The sequence below is a fragment of the Ruditapes philippinarum genome, unplaced genomic scaffold (genome assembly GCF_026571515.1).
Source record: "Ruditapes philippinarum isolate M1 unplaced genomic scaffold, ASM2657151v2 ctg4328_1_1_1_1, whole genome shotgun sequence".
NCBI lineage: Eukaryota > Metazoa > Mollusca > Bivalvia > Venerida > Veneridae > Ruditapes > Ruditapes philippinarum.
Window position 1 is genome coordinate 135,778 of NW_026864443.1, and position 27,429 is coordinate 163,206.

The 27,429-nt window shown below is 32.5% G+C and overlaps 1 protein-coding gene across 1 annotated transcript; it reads right to left on the reverse strand.

Annotated features, from left to right (window-relative positions):
- Positions 1-1,416: 1,416 nt before the first annotated feature.
- Positions 1,417-10,530, reverse strand: LOC132725567 (uncharacterized). Its single transcript, XM_060710702.1, has 7 exons — positions 9,956-10,530; positions 6,421-6,584; positions 5,785-5,896; positions 4,762-4,970; positions 4,365-4,527; positions 3,853-3,948; positions 1,417-1,849 (listed from the first exon to the last, which is right to left on the reverse strand). Exons 1-7 carry the CDS (start codon positions 10,469-10,471, stop codon positions 1,754-1,756), a joined length of 1,356 nt encoding a protein of 451 aa, XP_060566685.1. The 5' UTR covers positions 10,472-10,530; the 3' UTR covers positions 1,417-1,753.
- Positions 10,531-27,429: the final 16,899 nt, after the last annotated feature.

A 27,429-nucleotide genomic window follows, 5' to 3' on the forward strand; every position in this document is an offset into this window, starting at 1 on the left:
CGAATAATAACAAGTTTGCTAACACCTGACTTTAGTTCAAATAAGGCACAACAACCATATGTCAATAAATATCCGCTATGCTGACTGTATATAATTGGTTAATTTGTGAATTAATATGAATTTGTATCAACTAACAGCTGTTTCATTTTGATTAAATTCATTCGTTTGATACTGTTGTTGTTGTTGTAGGTTTCACGCTACTAAATATTTTTCTCGCGCGCACTATTAAACTCGTACTCAAATTAGGTCGCGTCCAGAATACCTTTGAAATCGATTTCTCCTCGTCTTGAGATATTCACTCCGTTTGAAAAATAGATAGACTCCTATATTATTAAATAACGTGAACGATATTATGCTTTTTTAAATTTCATTTTTCTTAGAATAACTAGATAACTATATAAGTACTCATTGGTACAATGAGCAATAAGACCTCAATTGTAAATGGTTTGATTATTATTTTACAATTTTTAAAACACCATATTACACGGAACATTTTTTTTTGCCGTGAAATAATTGTGTTATATAAAGGACATTTGCCTGGATCAGGTTAGGTGGTTTTGTTTGTTTCTTTTTTTACTCCTTAATTATATGCTTTAGTTCGTTTTTGTTTCAAAGTCGATGTTGTGTTAGCTGTTCATAATCGAGTTTAAGTTAGGTACATGTTTATTTAGTTATGTACATCTTGTATAATATTATTATTGTATGTCTGATAAGAACCATGATCGAAAATTACGTTATTTCTATTCTTTCTTTTTTTAAATGAAAAATAAAAATATTGATCACTACTATATATATCGCCTCTGTTAATATATTTCCCCCAGTTCATATCCCATCATATTCGCCAACTAAAATTAAAAGTCCATATGTGTAAATAATCACCATAATATCTTTGTAGATGTAAATTCTTAATTCTGTCAATATTTGACAAAAAAAAAAAAATTTTGTTTACTCGGAAATGCGTATAAATTCAACATAATTGTCTAAAAAGGAAATGTATAAAATGAATGAATATTAAGATAAAGGAAGGAAAGATAGCAATCTTTCGCTTCGTTTAATATAATTGTGTGTGTCGACAATTCATTTGAATAATGCTGAATTATTAGGATTTGTTCCTTGGCCGAAGTTCAAAATTAAGTTGATTAAGTCACATTGTCTTTCTGAAATCCATCTGTTTAAGCAAAAAAAAGGCTTTTCCAGTTTTTCATATTGGGAATGACAAAGCTAACTTTCATGTACAATCATTTTTGTAACGTAAATTTTCAATTTTATATGCATAGTACATATAATTGAAACAGTTTGTAAATTAAGACAGTTAATCAATGGGTGTACCTTATATATTTAGAAATACTGATGAATTAAACACTTTATAGGCCAAACATGTTATCTAGGTTAGGTTACAAACAGAGTGGAAACAGCTCGAGTTTTTCTACAAACTTTATTGTAAATATTTTGTAATGTACAGTTCTACGCTTACATACAGAAAATAAAAAACATATTTAAACGATATTGCAATAGTTAGTAAAGTAAAAATGTTCATACGTATTAAGTAATATTAAACACATATTAATAAATCAATTAACCATCATACGGATCCAGATCGAGTGACATCTAGACCATATGCTTAATTTGTATTAACAGCCCGATTTCCGAAATTTTTTGTAATGTACATTTTCAAAATCATTAGTGAGTCATTTTTGAAAATCTACCCGTCATGGGTGTTAACTAATACATATGACAACATATAATGACATATTTAAACATTATAGGGGCCGAGAATGTCATCGAGGCTGTCTGGACGTCGAATCAGTTCGAGTTTGTTTCCATTCACCAAAACTTCAGCCGGTCTTGCCTGAAAATACAACGAACTTGAAGTCTTCGAAAGGTTGTAATGAATAAATTAAAAATAGTACACCTAACAATGGATCAAACAAAAACATTTAATATAATCCTTTAACTTTAGATACACGAGTATACATTGTACATGTATAAGTACATGTTAGATCTGATCACGCCAAAATAAAAAACAAACATTTCAAATTATATCACTTTGGACAGATACATACACACGTTAGATTATATCACTCTAAATAAAAGTACACTTACTTAAGATCATATCTTTTAAGATAAACATGCAATTTACGTCAAATCACTCCTATTATAGGATCATTTCTTTCATGATAAAGTACACTTTACCTAGCTAATATCACTACATAGCTGTCAGTATACATATTAGGGTCATATCTTTCAAGATAAAAGTATACTATACGTTATATCACTCTAGCTGTACGTACACATAAGATCATATCTTTCAAAATAAAGTGCACTTTACGTCATATCACTCAAGATATTAAGTACACGTTAGATCTTGTCATTGTAAATAACAGTACAAACTACACTATATAACTCCAGATATAGAGTTCAAGTTAGGTTATATCACTTCAGATATAGAGTTAAAGTTAGGTTATATCACTTCAGATATAGAGTTCAAGTAAGGTTATATCACTTCAGATATAGAGTTCAAGTTAGGTTATATCACTTCAGATATAGAGTTCAAGAATGATTATATCACTCCAGATCAAGAGTTCAAATTAAGTTATATCACTTCAGATATAGAGTTCAAGTTAGATTATATCACTCCAGATATAGAGTTCAAGTTAGGTTATATCACTTCAGATATATAGTTCAAGTAAGATTATATCCCTCCAGATATAATGTACAAGTTAGGTTATATCACTTCAGATACGTAGCCATGGTCATCAGGGGCGTAGCCAGCTTTTTTCAACTTGTAGGCATATAAAAGGGGGTCTGGGGGCTTAGCCCCCATAGGCCAAAAACAAGTTCAGATTGAAAAGAGCAAAATGCGCGTTCCAAAGTATGTTCTAGGAAAAGTATCAAAGCAATGCTTTTAAACTACATGTATGAATTTGATTAAATGCAAATTTACTGGGGATGGTAAATCATGCACACATCCTTGATTATACTTAACGGCTTGAACACGCTACCAACACCTTCCTCGAATGTTTTTATTGTATTTTGGGACTTCTAAAAATGTCAATTTCTTGCCTACATGGGCTTATAGTAGCTACGCCACTGGTCATTCTTCAGACAGTCACTAAACTATAGCTATCCATAGATTTTGTCTCCGTTTGGAAATAAAATATTTTGTGCTTGCGTACACAAGACAGACAAAATAAATTACTTCTTTTGCTTCGCCGCACATACTAAGCCTAATAAGAGCGACACTGTAACAAACATTCAGTATTCAAATGGCATCACTGGCCATAAAATATTCTATTCGTTAGCTTGATTGGATACTTAAGCAGTCTGTATGATTCCTTTATGTTTTAATATGAGGTAATAAAGAAGAAGATTATTATAGTAAGAATACATGATTTCCATATTAACATTGACTTCTCGAGACAATTTACATTTTATCTGTTTTAGGTATACACATGTGATTTTAAGGTCTTCGGTCAAGAATAGACTCATATGACATGCATGACATCCGATGCACACCCATGCATACATATATAAGAGTCTGAAAGAAATTTTCGTGAGCCGACTTTCTTAAGCTTCACTGTGAATTCACCGTCTTTTATCAGAGATTTCTCCCGGTAAGTTACCTTAATGAATTCCCTTGTGGAAAAAAAATTTAAAAAAATAAAACATAAATAAATCGGAAAATATTCGTACCTAAGTGTCAAATTGGTCAATATAATTTATGAAATTTGCAAAACCTAAGGTATTTTACATGTACATATTTTCCCTTTTTTCTTTTGTTTTATTCTATATGCCAACTGGATTCTTTTGATTAAGTACATATAGGGTTTCAGGTTGAATTGAAATACATACCCTCATGTTATAGTTAGATCCCATTGATGAGCAGTATGCGCCCGCATCAAACACCGCCAGTGTGCAACCTTCGTGTGGCGTTGTCAAATATCGATCCTAAAATGAAAAAGTTCCTTCTAATGGTCAACATTTTAGAATTGCGCCGAATTAAATTAGTAAAATTAAGTCTAGACATCGCTACAGAAATAAACAATACATATTCAAGAACAGGTATTTTCTATAAAAAGATTTAATCAAAGTTATATACTCAAATACTTGTTAGATACATTGTGGGCCTCAGTGATCAAGCAACGTTTCTTAGTCTTAAACCACCCAACGTTAACTGCAGCAAGTTCGATTCCAGATGAAGACTGTAATTAACTGACGGTACAGACTTGGTGCTCGATCACTGTGAATACCGTGTAGCTAGTTACCCATCCACAAGTAGATATGCGCATAGTATATCAATTGATCCAGTGTAATTAATCAATTTCTTACTTTGCTGGTTACCCTAGTTCATAGTTCACTTTTACCTTTCCGAGAAAGTCGCCACTCTCGCAGACTGGTCCAACAACATCATATAACATTTTGTGAGCGTCCTCTACTTGTGATGGTTCACAGATATCGACATGATGGTAAGCACTGTATAACGCTGGCCTTATAACTTCAGTCATTGACCCGTCCACTACGATGTATCTACAAAACGTACAATAATATCATTTTGAAATATGATTTATTGCATCGAAACTGCGCGCGCAGAAGCTTTGCAACATGAAATGGAACCAGTGTCAGTATTTCAATGAACGGTTTGTGTCTTTCATTTCATTGTTAGCTCTTTATTATGGTGGGAAAACTTTCATCAACACTGTAAAAATATAAAGATATACAATGTATACTTCTTGCTTTCAAACAAATTCTAAGAATAATAACCGTTTTGGTTCACTTTTCTTGACTCCAAGAACTGAGGTAAGGAGAATACCAGCGTTGGCAATAAGTGATCGGCCAGGTTCGAGTATGAGGGAAATATCTTTATCCCCTAGTACTTCGTCAATGACCTTTACAACGTCTGCTGGTGTCGGTATTACGAGCGGTTTTGTTTCCATGCCGTTAATTGTTTCTGGATCCGTTGTCATAGCAATCTGTAATGGAACAGAATACCTCATTGTGATATGTCTTAAAGGTAGCAAATGTACATGTAATACATTTTTGAAAAAGATAAAAACAACAACACTTATTACCTCCAAAAAAGTAAATATAACCACGAAAGATCAAACAAGCCAAAAACAAATAAACCAGAAAAATAACAACATAAGTTAACAAAATCAAACAATGCTTATCGTTATAATTAAGCGTAGTGACTTGTAACCGATAAACTTGTTTTGTACCGAGTTGGCGACTAGAGTTCTCCTTTATATGTAAATTTGTGATATGGCATAAATAGATCCAGAACATGAAACATGAAAAGAAAATGCTATGTGGCTGGGCAATATGTTGACATTGCTGGTGGCTTCATACGAAGAAGTGCAAGGGGAAGGAACTCCAGACTAGAGGCTTCGTTCTTTGATCATTGTTCTCCCTTGTTGACATTTGAGCCGCGTCACGACAAAACCAACATAATGCGTTTGCGACCAGCATGGATCCAGACCAGCCTGCGCATCTGCGCAGTCTGATCAGGATCCATGCTGTTCGCTTACAAACCCTATAACAAGTAGAGAAACTGATAGCGAACAGCATGGATCCTGATCAGACTGCGCGGATCCATGCTGGTCGCAAACCCATTATGTTGGTTTTGTCATGACGCGGCTCATTTTATTTCATGTAATATTAGAAAATATGAAAATAGTTATTCTTCCACTTTATCAATGATGCAGTGCGTCTTTTAAACAGCATTTCGTCAATGCCATTGATTCCATGAAAAGGAAGCAAAATTCAATGTTTTTGCCAGTCACTCACATGCTTTGTGTAGTCTATGCCAAGTCCACCTCCTAGGTTGATGTACTTCATGTGTTCGAATCCCTCGTTCTTCAGATTAGAAAAAAGCTGCGACATCATCTCGGTGCACTCTCTAAAAATATAAATTGTAGTGATGTAGAAATACAACCGAATAAAACATGCAAAATAGCATAAATCACTTTTGTTCATTCAATTATGAAATATGTCAAATACCTACATATATTTTGTAGATTTGCCATGTTTTTTATCTTTGACCATGAATTGAATTGCAGAACAGAACAGAAAATTTATTACTTGGTTTAAGCATAACAAGCTAATCACCATATTACATATACAAATACAACATATAATACATAAATGACACATGGTATGAACATATTATTTTAAAGATACCTTAAAACATTATAAGTCACTGAAAATCGAACATCTCCGTTCCTTTATAGATAATTACGCAAAACTAAAACAACAATAATACATAAAATATAAACATTACTAAGTTTTCACTTTGTCTGTAATAATCCTCTGTCTATGAAATCCAACATATATTTTGCTTTAATTACAAATGTACTCAAATGATATTAATAACATAATTTTTTGTTAGGTTAGTAATTATATTCATGTTGTTCTTCATCTTACCGGAAAATTCCAATGTCTGTGATGGTTGACCCTAGATGGCAATGAATACCAACAAGTTGTAGCAAAGGTTCAGACTCGATCTCTCTGAGGACATCATTCAAGTCTTCTTTCTGAATACCGAATTTAGATCCCCCAATTCCTGTCGAGTTGTATTTGTGAACCATCTGGAAGTTAATAAATATACCTTGTAAAATTTCTTTTCTTTTCTTTTTATTTTTGCATATTTTACATTTTAATGTTTCGAAAAGAATGTGATCTATTTCATATGATTACCGTATTTCGCAATGCTTTCAGGCAAACGGTATGTTTTCATAATTTGTGAAAAACTTCTGTTAAGGTAAAAGTTTCCATTCCGATGAAAATTCAGACCATTTGCAAAATGCTTTAAAGCTCACTTATATCATTTAGTTATATCGTTAATATATTATAAGATTACCAGACTTTGACGTATTTTATCAAAATTGAACCTTTATGTTTTTTAACCAGTCGCATCTACTAACAAGCGTCATGGAATTATTTGAATAGCGCCTTGCTAATTTGAATAAGGACCACTTTGAAACAGTAACGATTGCAGTAATATATGCCAACGATTCTGATATACATGTATAAGCATTTTGTTGTGTGTTGTGGTAGCTTGTCTGATGTCAGTCTATGTTTTGCTTTGTGAATGAAACACTTGATACAAGGTTGCATAATTAAAATAGTAACAACCAAGCTAAGAATTGTAGAATTGGTAAAATAGGTTGATTGGAACATTAAAGACACATTAAGGTCCCGAAATGCTTACCTTTTTATTTCTTTTTTTATTTCTTAATTATTTTTCTTTTATCTTGTAACAGTTTCCTGGTTGTTACTCATTGGCCATATGGAAGACATATCTTTTGTTTCTTTGCTCCTTAGCAATTTGTAAAATAAACGTGATTTAATATAATTTTGTAGGGAAGTCAAAATACTACTTTGTTTACATTTTGCTACCTTTATGATGCATTACTACATGTTCAGGGTTATTTTTACTTTGTTTAACATGCTCTAAAACCATTTTTGAAACATTATTTAACAAGCTTGACATTTCTAATGAATAAAAAAATGATTGATTTCTATAGCATGTTGTGCCTTTAAAGGTCGCCCAACGAGTTCAAAATGTTGCAGACTCGGTTTAATTGAGTCTGTTCAGGTTAAAGCGCGCTGACCTACGTCTGTATTCGGTAAGATTTCCGTCTTTTTAAAATCGGGTATTGCATGCACAAACTTTGATACAGAGCATTTGTGATAACATTAAGTAAATTTCAAAGAAAATTTAAATAACATTAACACAACTATTGTTTAATTTTTATCTTTCGCCATCAGCTAGTATTTAAACAGCTATTGCATTCACTGGGATAAAAACGAATAACATGGTTATCATTCACAAGTGGTTTAGTGTAGCAGATTTATTAAAGTTGCAAAAAAAAGGAAAACGGAGTCCACTTAAGAACACTAAAAAGGCAAAATTGAACAGTTGAATTGAGACTGTTGGTAAGCTACTGTCCACGCCCCATACACCGGCTAAAGCGGTTTTCAACCGGCCATGCCACCTAGCACCGGCTGAAGCGCTATTCAACATCGTGCAAAAATTACGCCTACGCCCCAGTAGCACCGGTTTAAACGCTATTCAAAATTGTGTAAGCTACCGTCCACTCCCCCTGGCATCGGCGTAAGCTCTAATCAACATATTTATGCATTTGGAATTAAGAAATATTCGTAGCGATGAATGTGACGCTTAAACGAAAAAAATGGACAGAAAAGAAAACAAAATGGAATAATGAAATGGCAATAGATGTTTGAAAGCCTGTATTTCAGAGTGTACAGTAGTCCATTTTGTTCGCACTGATCTCTTTCGTAAAACTAAAAAATAGTAAAGTTAAATATGCAATATCTGTTGCATGAAATGAAACAGTTTCATAACGTGGTGTATAGGTACTATTACAGAATGCCGTTAGGGCCATCGCCTATGAATGTGTTGATTTAAAACGCGATAGTCGATAGTACGATGGTGAAAACGCGAAATCACGAAACTACGATGGTGAAAACGCGAAAGCACGATGATGAAAACGCGAAAGTACGATGATGAAACCGCGACAGTACGATACTACGATGATGAAAACGCGATAAACTATCGTGTTTTCACCATCGTACTGTCGCGTTTTCACCATCGTAGTTTCGTGATTTCGCGTTTTCATCATCGTACTGTCGAGTATCGTGTTTCAGATCAAACCATTCATAGGCGATGGCCCTAACGGCATTCCGGAATGCCGTTAGGGCCATCGCCTATGAATATGTAAATCTGAAACGCGATAGTCGATAGTACGATGGTGAAAACACGAAATCATGAAACTACGATGGTGAAAACGCGATAGTACGATGATGAAAACGCGATAGTACGATGATGAAATCACGACAGTACGATGGTGAAAACGCGATAGTACGATGATGAAAACACGACAGTACGATGATGAAAACGCGATAGTACGATGGTGAAAACGCGATAGTACGATGGTAAAAACGCGATAGTACGATGGTGAAAACGCGATAGTACGATGATGAAAACACGACAGTACGATGATGAAAACGCGAACTCACGAAACTACGATGGTGAAAACGCGACAGTACGATGGTGAAAACACGATAGTTTATCGCGCTTTCATCATCGTAGTATCGTACTGTCGCGTTTTCATCATCGTACTTTCGCGTTTTCATCATCGTGCTTTCGCGTTTTCACCATCGTAGTTTCGTGATTTCGCGTTTTCACCATCGTACTATCGACTATCGCGTTTCAGATCAACACATTCATAGGCAATGGCCCTAACGGCATTCCGTATACTATAGAATTCACACACTTACTATTTTGGTAGTATGAAGACAATATTTTATGAAAAGCGTATTTGCTCCTCTAGTTAGCATTTAAATAAGTGTCTTTATTTGTGCTCCACTTTGCCTTTGCACTTATTGAATAGAGTATACATTAACTGAAATTGGCCTATCGCTTACTTGGGTTCAATATGTAAGTATAACATATGGCGATTTATTTATATGTTAAGCTGTAACTGATGATACATTTTTTTATTTATATTACATGTAAGTCTATTATACTTGTATTTTTGCGGCATACAAGTTAACGATATCTACTTGTACTTTGCGATATTCACAACGTATAGCAATTATCTTTATTTCTTATTTAGATTGCCACTGAAATGTTCGATCAACAGATAAAAAGGTGCTTATAAATAAACATTAACATGTGATGGTGTACAATATTGATTTACATGCTATTGAACACTTTAATGATTTATTAGGTATAGGAATGTTTTACCACAATCAGGGATATAAATAGGCACTTGTCACAGTGCAATATATAAGGTATGCTATTGATCGGTTATTTCCAAGAAATTGACATTTGTAAATGCACTATGTACATGTATATTGTAATTGTTCATTGTCTCGTTTATAAAGCTGCAATAGTGAACACATATATCTGTTAAGCTGAAAGAACACTCACAGGATCTATGTTTGGGTTAATCCTCAGCAGAATCCTTGCTTTTTTCTGGAGTTTTCTACATACAGATGTCGTCTGCGTCGCGTTGAACATACCATCGATGTTGAGGAGACACCCATTGCGCACAGCAAGCTCAATTTCCCATAATTCCTTTCCATTACCATTCAGCACAATATTCTCAGGTTGGAAACCTAGCTTTAACGACAGTTCAAGTTCAAAGCCACTTACCAAAGTTAACGAACACCCAAGACTTTTAATAATCCTCACTAAACTTGGGTTAAAGTTCGCCTTCAAGGCGTAATTCAACTGGGTATTCCTTTTTAAAGCACTCAAGGCATTTTGGTAGCTGAGCACATTTTCTTCTATTTGTGACTTGCTATACACGAAAGCAGGCGTTACACGAGCTATTCCTTGATTTTTAAGCCACACTTTTATTTCACCTACAGATACATTTTCACAAAATAAAAACCCATTTTGATATTTAAACGCTTTAGAAAAATAATAATTTTCTTCCTGCATGATTATATAAGTTGGTCAATATCAACCATTAACGGTTATTTTAAATCATCAGCATGTTCAAAAACACGGTATGGAGTTCATACGTACTGTACAATGTATATAGTTGAAAAAAAACTATGTAAATCAATTCGTTATTGTAAAACGCCTGTGACAATGAAAAACATATTTAATATCGTTGTGAAAATGATATAAAACATGTAAAACAGCTTGAAACAGACATTAAACAAGCACGTGCACTCAAACGCAAGCATCAATGCGTTATATATAGACACAAAGGCAGAGAATATATACATATATATAGTATATTTAAACTTTCAAACTTTTCATGATCATATAAACATCTCGTGAGAAAATGGAGGTTTCATATATCTGACTTTCCTTCGATTTCGTGTACAAAATTTTAAGAACTTGGTAAATATTCATTCATTTATTTGAGACATAAGCAAAAATGTCAAATTATACCATTTCATAGTTTGTTTTATGCAAGCAAATGTTATAAATTATCATTTCATCATACAAAGAGATAAACCTTCCACAATTAAATGAATCATAGTTAAATCTTATATAATTATATATAGGGTATGTTTACGTTTGATGCCACACCACCAACGAGTTTCAAATCGCGTATTGATACCTTTACATGTACTTATATGCTGTCTGTCTCAAATTTGTATCACTTTTTATATTTTTAATGTTTGCCCGATAAAAATGCATAGTACACATTGTGTTAATGTAATTGAAACATACGCTAATTGAAAAACAAATAACTTTATCACTGACATTTCAAACCGAAATAACAGAGTAAAGTACAGATAACATTTCATGTTTGCGATTTTAAAAGGCGTATTATAGATATGCACACATCTGATAACCTGAAATACGTGCTTCCGGGATCGGCTCGAAATCATAACTAGGTCACCGATTTCTTCTTATAAATGTACACGCACACATAATTTGTTTGGCATTATGCCGTATGTAATTCGTTCAATATATACATGTATATGTGAGATTTATATGTTTTATATGATCCGCCCATTGATGTAAGTACGTCTACGTTAAAGTGGATTGGTCTAAACTAGGCAGATTTTCTATAAGTAAATTTCAAATATTGATACAAACAATAGAAATGTACCATTTGAACATTCTTAAAAATATTGCTAGACAAAAATGTATATAAATTTCTAAGCGATTAAATTTGAACATTTATATGATAAATAATAATATTTTGTTCTAAATCAATTTATAATCTGCTATAAATATATGTGACATCGGATCACATGTGTCCGTTTATGATTTTATTGGTTTGTAGTTATGTCTGATGTTTTAAGAAAATCTATCAATTTAATAAATCATTGTTTTATTATTGCCCTTCCATCATAGACCAATTCACTTTAATGTCATAAAGGTTAATGTCAGCATAAAGCTATTTGCCTCACTTATTGTACAGATATGATTTAAACCAGATCAAGTTATGCGATTGAAAGGAAGACCTAGTTTAAATGACATAATTATTGAAGCATGATCAACCTCATAACCAGTGAATGAGATATGTCCAGACACCGTTTCAGTTATGTATGTCATGTACTCGGGCTAACTTAACCTCAAGGTTAATGTGATCTGCCCTATAAAGATAATCGGTCATGTTGTATTACCCGTACTTAACCCTTATAAACTGCTAATTTTATAATGGATTTGAGCTATTTTGAATTTGGAAAAGTCCATTGAAGGTTTAAGACAAGTATCAAATATTAAAATTAAGTTACCAGACTGGTCAGACTATACGGACGTACAGACTGGTGCTGCAAAGGCTGATCCATCCTCGGTAACCCATGCGTATACTTCATTCGAATGTAGTCCAGCAAAATCAGTACCTGTAGGTTCCGACGATGAGACTGATCACGTGGTAAATTATTATCAGTCCTAGTTTGCTTCCTTACTTGTTAACAGTATATAAACATGTCTACTCCCTGTTAAGCAAGGCTCCAAGGGAGGTATAGTGATCGGAGGTTGAAGGTGCATGTACATGTAATTGCCAAACAGGGTGCACATTAGATTGTATAGGCTCGTAAGACAGGTTACAGTGATTTCGTTTAACTATTGTATTATTATCTCTACATAAAACAAACAGTAATGGTGTACATTTATTATCTTTATATATACAGTCTATGCAGAAAAATGAAACGGATTGAACGCCAACCCTGAACTATATTTCAGTTTAAACCGAAACAGTTGTAGAAACCTTAGTAACAAAATATTTCCATTCAAATAATCTGATTTTCTATTTAAAAACAAAAGAACCCCGACATTGCGACAAACAAACAAACTAAGAAACAACTATGATAAAATAGCTGAAGATGCATAACTCGAGCAACAACTAATATTGTTGATTAATGGAGTTGCGGCCCTTCCGTTATAGAACTGAATGCGTCCAGGCCTTTATACGAAGCTGCTTATGGCCACGTGTCTTTTTACGTAGATAAATGTGGGGAAAAACATTGTAGAAGATCCCTCACTTAAAACAAAATACTAATTCGTTGCTATGTCGGAGAAAATAAAGAAAAGTTCCTTATGGTGCAGAAAAATAAAAGAAAGTTTGTTAAATTCGCTTGTGCACAAATAATGTATTATTATAGCAAGAATATAATGGCGAGAACTTTATATATATTCTAATGACCAACAAGAAATGTATGTAATACATGTATATATTATAATGGCGAAAGACTAATATATATTGTAATGGCGAAAGACTTACATATACTCTAATGACGAGAATCTTATGTGTATTCTAATGGTCAGGGCCGTGTTTTATTGAGTTGCTCCACCAATTTGGTAATTATATGTGCTAAATGTATTTTACAGACATTTCATAGTTTTATCTTTACGTTTATATTTACTTATATACTATTCCGTATGAATTATTTTCAACACGCACAAATGATGAAAAATTCGCCTTTTTCTGTATTGAGTCCATATTTTGGTAATTGTGCGCCAGACGTATTGTAAAAATAGTCACCTCTAAATACCCATTACCGAAACGAGGAATGACACGAATTCGCCACACGATTCTAGATTCATTATTTATTAACTTTAAGGTGCAGCTTAAGAGTTCAGTGTCATAGACGACTTGGTTGTTTCCCTATTTGTTCTCCAATTTACAAACTCACGTGAAAACTAATAATTACAAAAATGGAATTAGAGACGGCGTGGAAGCAGTTTCTTTAAAGAGCATGGACAAGAATATGGGCATAAGTGAGAAAAGCTTTTACAAAAATGTAAAAGCTGTATAGTACTTAAGGACGGTATCGAGCCCTTCCATTTGAATAATTAAGCACATGTGCGCTCCATATCTCTTATCAAGAAGTTAGTGTCTGTAAATGGTTTTATAAACAGGCTTATTCAAGGAGCAGGTAGAGGATGTCATATTCAAGCATTGTTCGACGTGTTCAAGTGAAAAAATACATTTCCAAGAGGCTGTATTTTTCTGTTTAGTATGATGATATGACTGAAACATTCTAGTAGTTTCATAATACCATGCACTGTCGGAAAATGATACATCTAGACGATTCCATTTAGAGTGAGGCTGCGTCATACTCCTTACATAACTTTACTTAGAACGAAACTAAAATGGCGTAAATCTTTCGTATTCCTTTTTAAACGGCATATCAAGCTGTTTTCTTTCATATAACCTTACCTCAAGGCAAGAAAAAAATCCGAAAGATTTTTCCAGAGAAACATGTAAAAATGGTTAGAAATGAAAATCTTAAAGAACGGCCAAAATGTTACAGGCACTGTTACTTGACTTATTTCATTATTTCTGAAAAATTACTACATGTGTGATTTGAACCAAATAAAATGTGTGGCTATGTAAATGTTACGCAAGAAACAACGTAAAAATAAGTCTTTTTTGTCGAGTTGTATACATGGATAATAAAAAGCCATTTTATGTAAAGAAGGTAGGAATTGATTAACAAATAAAGATTTTTTATATATAATTTGGTCTATAAAATATTTATTTTCTCCCACGATTTTCTTTCAAACGTGCATCAGTGAGCAGTAAGTATGACATAAGTCGATTATGAGATTAAACCTGACAAAAATTATAAACCATTTTATTAGACAATGTGTCGATTCCTGTTCCGAAATTATTATTCAAGTCAACGTGAAGTTCTATTGGTAATCACAGATATCAATTCATCATGATTGAAAGGAAAATTGCTAAAATACAGATTATAAAAAGCATTTTTCATGTTGTGTCGTTATTATAACGCCGTTGAATAACATCCATCAATCTGAAAGTGATATGAGCAAAATTGCAATTCTCTCTGGTAATGAATTTCAAATCCATTTTTGGGGGACAATCTTAAATCATTAAAATTACCTTACTTCTAGTTATACATGTACTATTAATTTTTAACATAGTATGAGAAAATATTTCCAGACTGAACAATATATGAGCCGCGTCATGACAAAACCAACATAATGGGTTTGCGACCAGCATGGATCAAGACCAGCCTGCGCATCCGCGAAGTCTGATCAGGATCCATGCTGTTCGCTTAACAACCCTATTACAAATAGACAAACTGATAGCGAACAGCATGGATCCTGATCAGACTGCGCCGAAGCGCAGGCTGGTCTAGATCCATGATGGTCGCAAACGCACTATGTTGGTTTTGTCATGACGCAGCTCATATACAAATACCATGTAAAAATGAAAACACAGATTAACGAGGAAAGGTGGCCTTCAATAAACGCATCTTTCAACACAACCCAGCAACACAGGACCACCGGCACGGAACTCAGCAGGACACCAAATAAAAACGGGAAAGGGAACAAAGGAAAAGCAAGGACACGTAGTATTACATTTTCTTTCAAAATAGGAAACCATAGAAACCGACAAGGATATAAAAGGAGACAATTGATTAAAGAAAACCCAAAGAATCAAGATGCAGGGAAAGGGCCAGAGGATGATGCAGGTAAGGGGGACCTCAGGGGCATTTTCATGCATTATTTCAGGCACGACTGGACATTGTGGAACCACCAATCTAGCTGGATAGCTTCCTCACATGAAAGAATCTAAAAGAACCCATAGCGGCGGGAGACAAGTGGTTTGAAGGTAATGCTCTAAACAACTTGACCACGGACGCCCCTATTGCAGTGATAAAATGCAATTGTGTCAGCCTATTACCAATTTAAATATCTTTGTGCTGGTATAATATATTCAATTGACGTGGACCAATCTATACTTAAATTAAATTTCTTCTTAAAGTATCCTTTAAGTTTCGATAATGATACTGGTATTACCTAGTAAATTCATTATTTTCGAGAAACGATGGAAAGTTCTTTTTCTTTGACTTGTTCACCCTGAAAATTCAGTTCTAGTGAGCTATAAACTTCAATAAACGTCTCAAAGGGAGAAATGAGCCGTGTACAAAATTTCAATAAATTATGCTTGAAGAAGCAATGTTCAAATGCGGAGAAAATTCTGGCAGTAATAATGAAGGAAATGATTTCCGACTTCCGATTGCCGTCTACTTTATTGAGAAATCTTCAGTTACACATATCTTAAATGTTTGACCGAGAAGAAGAGTTCTTGTCGTAGTATAAGAATCGATATTATGGAGTGCAATTATATTATTCTGGAGACAGTAATCAGAACGTAATTAGAATCGAATTTCACTCAAAATGTCATTGGTTTATTGTTTCGGCAGAATATTTGCTTAGTATTCATAAGACATAAAGTTTAAAAGAAGATTTTGAAAATTGTGTCAACCACATGCAACGTAATGCATGTTTATAAGTGTAAGATATGTCAAAACTAAATTACCAGCTTTTTTAAATGAGAAGAACTGGATTGAAGAACAGTATGGCTTTTATGATTTATTTGTCTTAGATACACATAATAGTACATTATATAATTTGACAGAAACTGCGTGTTTAGGAAATATTTGGCGTGTCACTGTCACATTTCATCTTATCACTGGTGCGCCAAAATGTTATAGAAAGAGAAAGAACATTTAAACAGATAGGGATTTAAAAGCAAATAAGTTAGGAACATTTTAAAGTAATTACTGCACTGTTTTGTCAAAAAAAGACAACATCTTTCAAATCAGCCTACGGATTGTATATTTTAAAGAAAATATGAATTATGTTGTTTTTTCTTTGTTGTTGTTGTTTTTTTTTGGTCTAAAATACTTTAAAAAGGGCAGGCATTGAATCTGGCATTCATCTGCTTAAAATGGTTCACATGAAATGTTGTTTTTGTAGAATCAAATTTAATTTAATCTTTAAGTTTTAAGCTTCCATGAAGAATACCCATTTTCATGTTTGTTTTTAAATTGCTTTAGATATACATATTGTATGAGCGTTAAGTTCCTTTGCCCTCATAACTCCAATCTTAAAATAAATACTATCTCACATGAACAGGTACTGACAAATATCAATTTTAAGAATTTCAAAAGCTAAATAAAATATTACAAATTGATTTAAAACGTACTTCATCGTTTTGAATTTTTGTATTTTAAACGAGAATCAATCTAGATTAGTGACTTGACATCTAACATTTTCAAGCGCACCACTGACGTAATCAGATGTGACTTAGTCACGGCATTTTTCCATAACACGCACGTTTTTATTGTAGAAAATTCATCATAATCATTTGTCTACGCAAACGTAATGTAAGAATCGCATTTTCCTTGTTTTTCGTCGATAAATTATCTGTCATTTGAAATATTTTTAGGTACAACATTAGGTACTATTAGGTAGAAGTTATTCGTGACAAAAATATTATAATATCTCGACACTGTTCCAGATAAAGTTTGATAAATCTCTAGAATAGGGAATGTTTGAAAATAATTTATTTGTACTGTATTTGCAAAACAGACCAGCTGCTTCACTTTATTTCAAATTTCAAAACTGTTTCCTTTTATATATACATGTAGATATATATGACAGCTTTTGTTCGTATCGTGATTGTAGTTGACCAAAATAAAAATTAAAGTTTGATGTTATACATATAATAAGACTCAATTCTGACTTTCATACTTTGATTTAAAATTTAAAAAAAAGTTTATCAATTTATTTGTCACAATATTGTCTTCATGGTAATAGAACTGTTTCTCTTGAACTACCGCTTGTTGTCTACAGAAGAAAAGAAGAAAATAATAGCACACCGAATTCCTTTAAAATATTTAATATGACAGAAAAGCAATTTATAAACAATATTATGTTCCTTTCCTTGTCAAGAAATCACCAATTATGTAACTTTCAAGATAGATAAAATATTCAAGGCATGTAACATTGTTTCTCTGAAATCTATCATGCTATGAGCCAATTTGTTTGCTCTATTGTAAAGTAAAAATCAAAGGAAAGTGACTGAATCATTTGTTGAAATTTGAGTTCAAAAACAAGAAAGGAGAATGATGTTCGCGGCACTGATAACACGGCAACATCCAGACAGAAGGGACCACTGAAAAATGAAATAGGACAGAAACGGGACAAAAACTGAAAAGAACACAAGGAGAAAAGCAGAAGGGTTCTTATAATATAAGTAATAAATAATTGCAACATATTCTTCAAAAATTATATTCTGATATTAAACTAAAATATTGAAAAGACACTGAATAAAAAAAAGACTTCTTACCGCAAAATTTACACTGTGTTTATACAATATTCAAAAAGCTATAAAGGCATCGAATCGAATCGAGTCAGAAAACAGGAAAGCAGAGAAGGTCGAATCGATTAATAAATGCATTCACTGATCAACAAACACATAAAACAAAAAACCACTTTTATTGTCTGTTTTCATATTTTTCTTCAATTAATGGAAAAAACTAAGTAATACCAGGAGAAGACTTATACCACCAATTGATACAGTTCTCTATATGCCAAAAATCTTGGGGTAATGTCTGACCCCTGTGGCTCGAGTTGCAATTACATTTAAATATTTTGTTTTTCATCCTAGTGTTTCATTCAATTATGTAATTATATAACTAATGCCATTTATATCATAGAAAACATCATAAAGTTCATTAGCCGGTTTTATCGACATCGTCAAGGTTAAAAAAACGCAAAGGAGCGGACTTTAATTAAAATTGGTCTGACGTAAAACTTTTTATGCTGCGATATTTGATACTTGATGTTGTGTTTTTTCAGACAATTAAAACCACATCGGTGACATCTTATCCTGATAAACGCATGATAAATTTTCCATAACATGCAAGTCGATTCCATGTATTTCTTTCATTACAGTATTTATTATGAATTAAATCCATTGAGAACCAGAAAAATGACACTGCTGTCATTCTTTTCTAAAGTATTTCCGTCTTGTTACAAATTATTTTGAAAATGACAATTGCAACGTTTATTAAAAGGAATGACCCTTTCAAGGATTAATATCCCATTAATAATTGCTTAGTATTTGTTTTAAATTCTACATTATTTATAATTTGTATTTAGATTTTATTTCTTACATTTTACCTCCATTATTTAAATTACATTTTCATAATTTCGCATGTTAAGTCAGTGTAATTTAATCAACTTATTTAAAATAGAAACCTTATAGCACCCTAAAGCATATTATAAATTTGGTCTGGGTGAACCAGCCCGTCTATGAACGGCAGTGGACATAAACTGCCGATATTTTTTTCTAAGCACCGGCTGTACCAGAATTCAACATTTAATCGTGGAAAGATGTTAACGTAAAACAAATCACAAAGTCATATAGTTACATACAATTTCTTGATAATATATATAATATAAAACTCTTTTAATATATTAAATCAAAGGGAAATGAAAAAATATCATTTTTATTTTTTGACAATATTTTTATTTTACTTGTAAACAAAATAAATGTTATTTCAGAGTATCGTTTTGACCGGGCACACATAGTAATAACGAGTGATAAAATTTGTAGAGGAAAGGGGATGTGGGAATATAAGGAAGTACTTGGGGGAAAGAGGGACAACAATGGAAATTGAAGGCGAATGGGAGGAAATATAATGCTCAATTGTGTTGTTTTTTGTGTATCTCTAGTAAGACCGCTTAACAGAAAACGCATAGTCATCTGTGTATAAAATTTTCTGTCACTAATATGCATAGTTATTAAGAAAGTAGTTATATAAATATCCTCAATGAATGTATTTAAAGTAATATTTTTTGCATTTTGTTTTTAAATTACCAACAACACGGTGGTCCAGTGTGACTGTTCGTTCTCGAGGCTGTATTTCGTGCACGGCACCCCCCTAGATCTTTATATTCATATTTGATAGCAACAACGCTGGTGTTATTGCATATGAAATAAGTTTCTTTTTCCTTAAGCGTATTTACTTTAATTAAGCTCTTGGTTATATTCTTCTGCAATTGCTACTATACTATTGCAATGAGCAAATGTTTTTGTATTTTTTGCATTTCTATCTTCTCAAAAGACATTATTACTGAATGATTAATGTAGATCTGTATATGATAACATATCATTTTCTAGATATTTTTTCAGTCGTTTGATATAAGACATTTGCATTTAACAACTTCTTTCGGATTTTTACAATACATAATGTGACGTTAACAAAACTTTGATACATTTTTATCTGTGTACAAACTGGCAACTGACTTTTATCATGAACGATCTATACTCTAAAGATATGTCAATGACACCACATAGAACGCAAAAAGTACATAATGCTTCAAGTAAGGAGAATAACCAGACAGAAAATGTCGTTAATTGTCTTGAGGTATTACGGACTTAATATGCCAAGATTTCTATAAAAGACGGAAGTTGGTTTACCGGAAAAAGGATGCATATATGGAGATAATGGACATGAATTTCTTTGTTGTTTTTAAATAGCTTCATTTGTCAACACGTATTGCATAAACATAAGCACAAAACAAATAAGGTATAAGCAGACAAGTGTACCTGATTTGTATTGATTATTATTATTATTTCAACGACCATTCCGTTCAAAGTAAAATACGAGGGCTGATTGATAAATTTGCGATATAGGCATGGTGAAGTGTTTGACCAAAAGACCAAGTCGGCTGACGTTAATGTGCTGTTTATGTCGAGACACATTAATGGAAACAAGACTTTGACGTTTACACAACTTTGCGTTACCTTACAGTTTTGCAAAATCCGCGAATTTATCAATCGACAATCACACAGCAATAAAAATGAAAATCGAAAACAATCATAGTAATTTTAGTATAATAATTATTTTTTATTCGAATTAGAAGATAATTTATCAAATCAATGCATTCTTTTAGTTTTCTCATTCAAGATTTCTTTCGATTTTTTAAAGAGATGTAGGAGTATAATACGTTTTCTATATTTGTATAAAGTAAAATCATAATAAATCTCTCCTCTGAAACTAGAAATGTAGAATATTTCATGTGAGAAAAATGATTGATCGTGAAATATTGCTTCCGTAAATATGGACCGATAAGTTGAATTGAATAATAAACCCCTCATTGCCTTTCATTTCCTGTTTAAGATAGATGTTTGAGAATATCAGATTGATAAAATTGACGTCATTGTATGAATGACGGTAGCATATCATACAATTGCAAGTGACACTGATAAAAATGGCAGGATTTGACAAGGATTGTTAATTTAAAATGTACCGTTATGATGCTTTTTACCTCTAATTTCAGAACTGGAGATATATACCAGAAGAATTTCAGGTGCTACCATCTAGTGATAAAAAGCGAAAGCTTGATCGCCAGAAATTAAAGAAGCAAGTGACGCTTCGTAAAAGTCATAGCATTCTTGTGCTAACACCTGGCGGAGATATTTTAAAAATTAAAATTTGCAAAGATTTGCTTTTTACTTTTTTATGTTCAACTGTATCAAATAATTAAAACTGACCTCGAAAAAATCAAGGTCACCTCCTGTGACCCAATGTTATGATGATATTTTATGACTCGGAAAAAAATACAACAAATCAATATGATGAAAGTATTTAAGTAAATAAAAAACTTAATATCATTATCATAGATGATATAAATTACTTTAATGTTTTTTTAGTTTGTATAAGATTACCCCACCCACCATTTTCACAATGTTAATAAAAATATTTCAATATATGCATTCAATATTGATGGAATGTATTAAATTCATAAAACTTTAAAATTTGACATTTTTCACATGTACATAAACCATTATGAGTATTCTGTTTTAAATCATGTAACGTACGTCTTTCAGTTGAATAGTGGGATCTTCAGCAATGTAGAAATTTAGTATTACCCCACCCACTTACGTTTTTAATAAATTTAAGAAGGCAAAAGTAGTTTCTTTAAAAAAACAACTATTTGATTACTTTATGTTATTATAGGGATAGATTAAGCTATATTTTAATGCATATTGCACAGGAAACTGATTGGAAATTTGTATGTGTGTATTATTTTGAGTTCAAATAAGGAAATTAAATACAAAGATACCCATATATGTGATCTCAATTTTTGAAAACATTCCCCAACTAAGATTTTTCTAGACTTTTGATATGTTATACAATATAGGTCTGGGGTTTCAAAACACTCAAAACATTTTCTGTTGCAATTTGTTTGAGGTTTGGCTATATTTTGAACTAGAATGACTGGACTATCAGCCACAAGGGGGATTGTGGGCTGTGTATAGGCGAAGTGAATGCATCATTTGTGTACAGTGCAATCATCTTATTACACAAGTATAAATTGTGGTGTAGACAAGTGAACACATATCGCCTCAAATAATTAACTTTGTTTGTTTTAACTAACTAAACCTAAGTCAATTAGTAAAGATCCACTGCAGAACAATTATAGTTATTGTAGCATAAAACAGCATTGACTCTGTGACTTACCACTGAACCCGGTGCTTGGGGCGTGAAAGATGTTGCACTTTTCCATTTTCTCTCAAGAACAAACTCAATCAAATCGAGTCTGCAATTTTAATATTATTTTGTTGTTCTTGGTGCTTCCGAAGGACCACCTTTTTCCACGCCTTTTGGATAATATTCTTATTAAAATAACCAAGTATGGACAGAATCACTCCTGGGCTGCTACCAACATACTTACAAATACGTTAATGAGACGAATTGTTCGCTAAACTACGAATAAAAATGTTGTTCTCAAAATCGTTTATCAAACTTATAGAAATTTGTATTAAGCAACTATCCCACACAAACATTTTGAGGTTGGATATCTGTTTCACTACTAAATCCATTTACTTAGAGTAGATAGACAAACATGCATATATCATTCCTCATAACATCGTCATAGTTACGGTAAATGTCATTGACAACTCCTTTCAGGTCTTAACCCTAAGTAAGTGTCAAGGCCCAGATCAAAAATCAGTAAGATTCCAAAGAACTCCACTGTGAAATAGCTCCCATTTTTACTTACATATTCAGGTAATTATTAGAAACATGTATCCTGCCCGATGAATGGATACTGCAACTATAACATGAGTATACACCAACGTCAATATATCTAACTTGCATAATCTCTAAATTAGCGGAGCATACAACATGAAGACATACTTTCATAATCACAATATCCTCGGCGTTTTCGCACTAAACGTATTTGCGAAACTCAGTTGCTGAGTTTCGCCCAAGAAGTCTTTCACGCAAGGTTATGAACACCGGAAAGGAAACCCTCCAGACTGCCCTTATAAACTTCATGATAAAATTCTAAAATTGCAAAGTACCTAGAACTTAATTTTACAACACACTGTAACTGGACCAATATTATAAATAACCTTACCCCAAGGCAAGAAAAAAATCCGAAAGATTTTTTTCCAGAGAAACATGTTAAAATGGTTAGAAATGAAAATCTTAAAGAACGGCCAAAATGTTACAGGCACTGTTACTTGGACTTGCATTATTTCTGAAGAATTACTACATGTGTGATTTGAACCAGTCAAAATATGTGGCTAAGTAAATGTCACGCAAGAAACAACGTAAAATCTTTTTGTCGAGTTGTAAACATGGATAATAAAAAGCCATTTTATGTGAAGAAGGTAGGACTTGATTAACAAATAAAAATTTTTTACATATAATTTGGTCTATAAAATATCTTTTTCCCCTTTAAGTTTTATCCACGATTTTCTTTCCAACGTGCAACAGTGAGCAGTAAGTATAACATTAGTCAATTATGAGATTAAACCTGACAAAAATTATAAAGATTGACAAAATACCATTTTATTAGACAATGTATCGATTCGTGTTCCGAAATTATTATTCAAGTCAACGTCAAGTTCTATTGGTAATCACAGATATTAATTCATCATGACTGAAAGGGAAATTGCTAAAAATACAGATTATAAAAAGCATTTTTCATGATGTGTCGATATTATAACGCCGTTAAATAACATCCATCAATCTAGAAGTGATATGAGCAAAATTGCAATTCTCTCTGGTAATGAATTTCAACTCCATCTTTGGGGGACAATCCTAAATCATTAAAATTACCTAACTTCTAGTTATACATGTACTATTAATTTTTAGCATAGTATAAGAAAATATTTTCAGACTGAACAATATATTCATGCAAATACCATGTAAAAATGAAAACACAGATTAACGAGGAATGGTGGCATTCAATAAACGCATCCTCCAACACAACCCAGCAACACAGGACCACCGGCACGGAGCTCAGCAGGACACCAAATAAAAACGGAAAAGGAAACAAAGGAAAAGCAAGGACACGTAGTATTACAAGTCTTTCAAAATAGGAAACCATAGAAACCGAGAAGGATATAAAAGGAGACAATTGGTTAAAGAAAACCCAAAGAATCAAGATGCAGGGAAAGGGCCAGAGGATGATGCAGGTAGGGGGGCCTCAGGTGCATTTTCGAGCATTATTTCAGACACGATCGGACACTTCAAGTAGGAAACCACCAACTTAGCTGGATAAGGCTTCCATACATTGAATTTAAATCCAAAAAGAAACCCCATAGCGGCGAAAGACCAAAGTGGTTTGAAGATTTAATGAGACTTTAAACCACTCCAGGGCCACGGACGCCCCATTGCAGTTGATTAAAAATGCCAGTTTTGTTCAGCCTATTACCCCTTTTTAAATGGGTTTGTGCTTGGTATAATAATATTCAGAGGTAGTAGGAAGCAATTCTATACTTAAATTAAAAAAATTTTTGATAGTACCTTTTTAGTTTCATAATGATGCATGGTTCTTTAAGAAATGGTATTACCAAGTAAAACCCCTCTTTGTTTTCGAAGAAACGATTGGAAAAATTTTCCGTCTTTGAACTTGTTCCCCTGAAAAAATTTCAAGTGAGCTTTTAAAACGTTACAAAAACCGTCTCAATGGGGTTTGTGGAAATGACCTTTTACAAAAAAATTTCAATAAATTTATGCTTGAAGAAGCAATGTTCAAATGCGGAGAAAATTCTGGCAACAATAATGAAGGAAATGATTTCCGACTTCCGATTGCCGTCTACTTTATTGAGAAATCTTCAGTTACACAGACCTTAAATGTTTGACCGAGAAGAAGAGTTCTTGTCGTAGTATAAGAATCGATTAAATGACTGTCAAGCAAATTTAAGTAATTTAGGTTTTATTATTTACAGGGAATGATTTTAGAGTCGAGATATCACTAACTTGTAAACACACGTTGAACAATTTAATGATCATCCCTATCATTAATGTATTATTAGGAGATCATCGATTTCATTTCCATGTTATCCTTTACTGTCTCTATTTAATTATTTCAAATTTTAGCTAAAAATAAATTTTGTGTTCCTATGTAAACAAAATGCTAATATATCGATTTTGGTAAAGCGGTATCGGTCTGGTTGTATTTTCTTGTCCTTCGAAACCATTGATCCTGCAAGTAAGTGGTAAAATTTGGGTTCTCCTTTAGTCGGTGTAACGGAGTGTGTGAGATGCTGCAATTTACCATATTCATGCATGAACAGACTTAATCAACCCGGCCCTTCTAATTTCAGTTAATTTTTTTTTTCATAACCTCCAAGAGATCTCCCCTTTTTGTCCAGATTTTATTTTTCATTTATCATAATTTACCTTGTCTGTGAGAAAGATTAAATCTTACAAAATGTCTCAAATATATGTTATGTAATGTTGGTTCTCAGTTGTTTTTATATTATTTAAGATGATGTTATGGAGTGCAATTATATTCTTCTCGAGACAGTAATCAGAAGGTAATTAGAATCGAATTTCACTCAAAATGTCATTGATTTATTGTTTCGACAGAATATTTGCTAAAAGATATTAATAAAACATAAAGTTTAAAAGAAGATTTTGAAAATTGTGTCAACCACATGCAACGTTATTTATATTTATAAGTGTAAGATATGTCAAAACTAAATTACCAGCTTTTCTAAATGAGAAGAACTGGATTGAAGAACAGTATCGCTTTTATAATTTATTTGTCTTAGATAGACATAATTGTACATTATATAAATTTGCCGAAAACTGCGTGTTTAGGAAATAATTTCATGGCATTGTCACTGTCACATTAATCTTATCACTGGTGCGCCAAAATGTTATAGAAAGAGAAAGAACATTTAAAACAGATGGGGGATTTAAAAGGCAAATAAGATTAGGGAAACATTTTTAAGTAATCACTGCAATGTTTTGTCAAAAAAGACAACATCTTTCAAAACAGCCAACGGATTGTATATTTTAAAGAAAATATGAATTATTATGTTTGTTTGTTTGTTTGTTTTTTTGTTTGTTTTTTTTTGTGTCTAAAATACTTTTATACAGGGCAGACATTGACTTTGTCATTCATCTACTTAAAATTTTCACATAAAATGTTGTGTTTGTAGAATTGAATTGAATTTAATCTTTATGTTTTAATGAAGAATAACCATTTTCTTGTTTGTTTTAAATTGTTTTTATTTCCAGATGTCTTCAGATATACATATTGTATGAGCGTTAAGTTCCTTTGCCCTCATAACTCCAATCTTAAAATATAGTTATAAATAGTCAGTATCTCACATGAACAGGTACTGACAAATATTAATTTTAAGAATTTCAAAAGCTAAATAAAAAATGATCTAAAACGTACTTTTTGTATTTTAAACGAGAATCAATCTAGATAAGTGACTTGACATCTAACATTTTCAAGCGCACCACTGACGTAATCAGATGTGACTTAGTCACGGCATTTTTCCATAACACGCACATTTTTATTGTAGAAAAATTCATCATAATCATTCGTCTACGCAAACGTAATGTAAGAATCGCATTTTCCTTGTTTTTCGTCGATAAATTATCTGTATTTTAAATATTTTAGGTACAACATAAGGTACTATTAGGCAGAAGTTATTCGAGACAAAAATAGTTTAATCTCTCGACAGTGTTCAAGATAAAGTTTGATTAATCTCTAGAAAAAGAAATGTTTGAAAATAATTTATTTGTACTTGTATTTGCAAAAAAGACCAGCTGCTCCAATTTATTTCAAATTTCAAAAACTGTTTCTTTTTAAAATATATATATTGACAGCTTTTGTTCGTATCGTGATTGTAGTTGATCAAAAATAAAAATTTTAGTTTGATGTTATATAAAAAATAAGACTCAATTTTCACTTTCATACTTTGAAAAAAAATTATCAATTTATTTGTCACAATGTTGTCCTCATGATAATAAAACTGTTTCCCATTTAACTGCCGCTTGTTGTCTACAGAAGAAATGAAGAAAATAATAGCACACCAAATTCCTTTGAAATATCTAAAATGACAGAAAAGCAATTTATAGATAATTTTCTGTTCCTTTCTTTGTCAAGAAATGACCAATCAAGTTACATTCAAGACAGATAAAATGTTCCAGGCATGCGACATTGTTTCTCTAAAACCAATCATGCTTTGAGCAAATTTGTTTGCTCTATAGTACAGTCAAAATCAAAGCAAAGTGACTGAATCATTTGTTGAAATTTGAGTACAAAAACAAGAAAGGAGAACGATGTTCGCGGCACTGATCCCACGGCAACATCCAGACAGAAGGGACCACTGAAAA

Bases quoted from the DNA above. Each gene is read 5' to 3' on its own strand.
- LOC132725567 (XM_060710702.1), bottom strand. From the start codon at position 10,471: ATGCAGGAAGAAAATTATTATTTTTCTAAAGCGTTTAAATATCAAAAT. The intron at 5,897-6,420 runs GTAAGATGAAGA...TTATATTTTTAG, and splicing joins ACAGACATTGGAATTTTCCG to AGAGTGCACCGAGATGATGT. The intron at 4,528-4,761 runs GTTATTATTCTT...TACGTTTTGTAG, and splicing joins AAGAAAAGTGAACCAAAACG to ATACATCGTAGTGGACGGGT.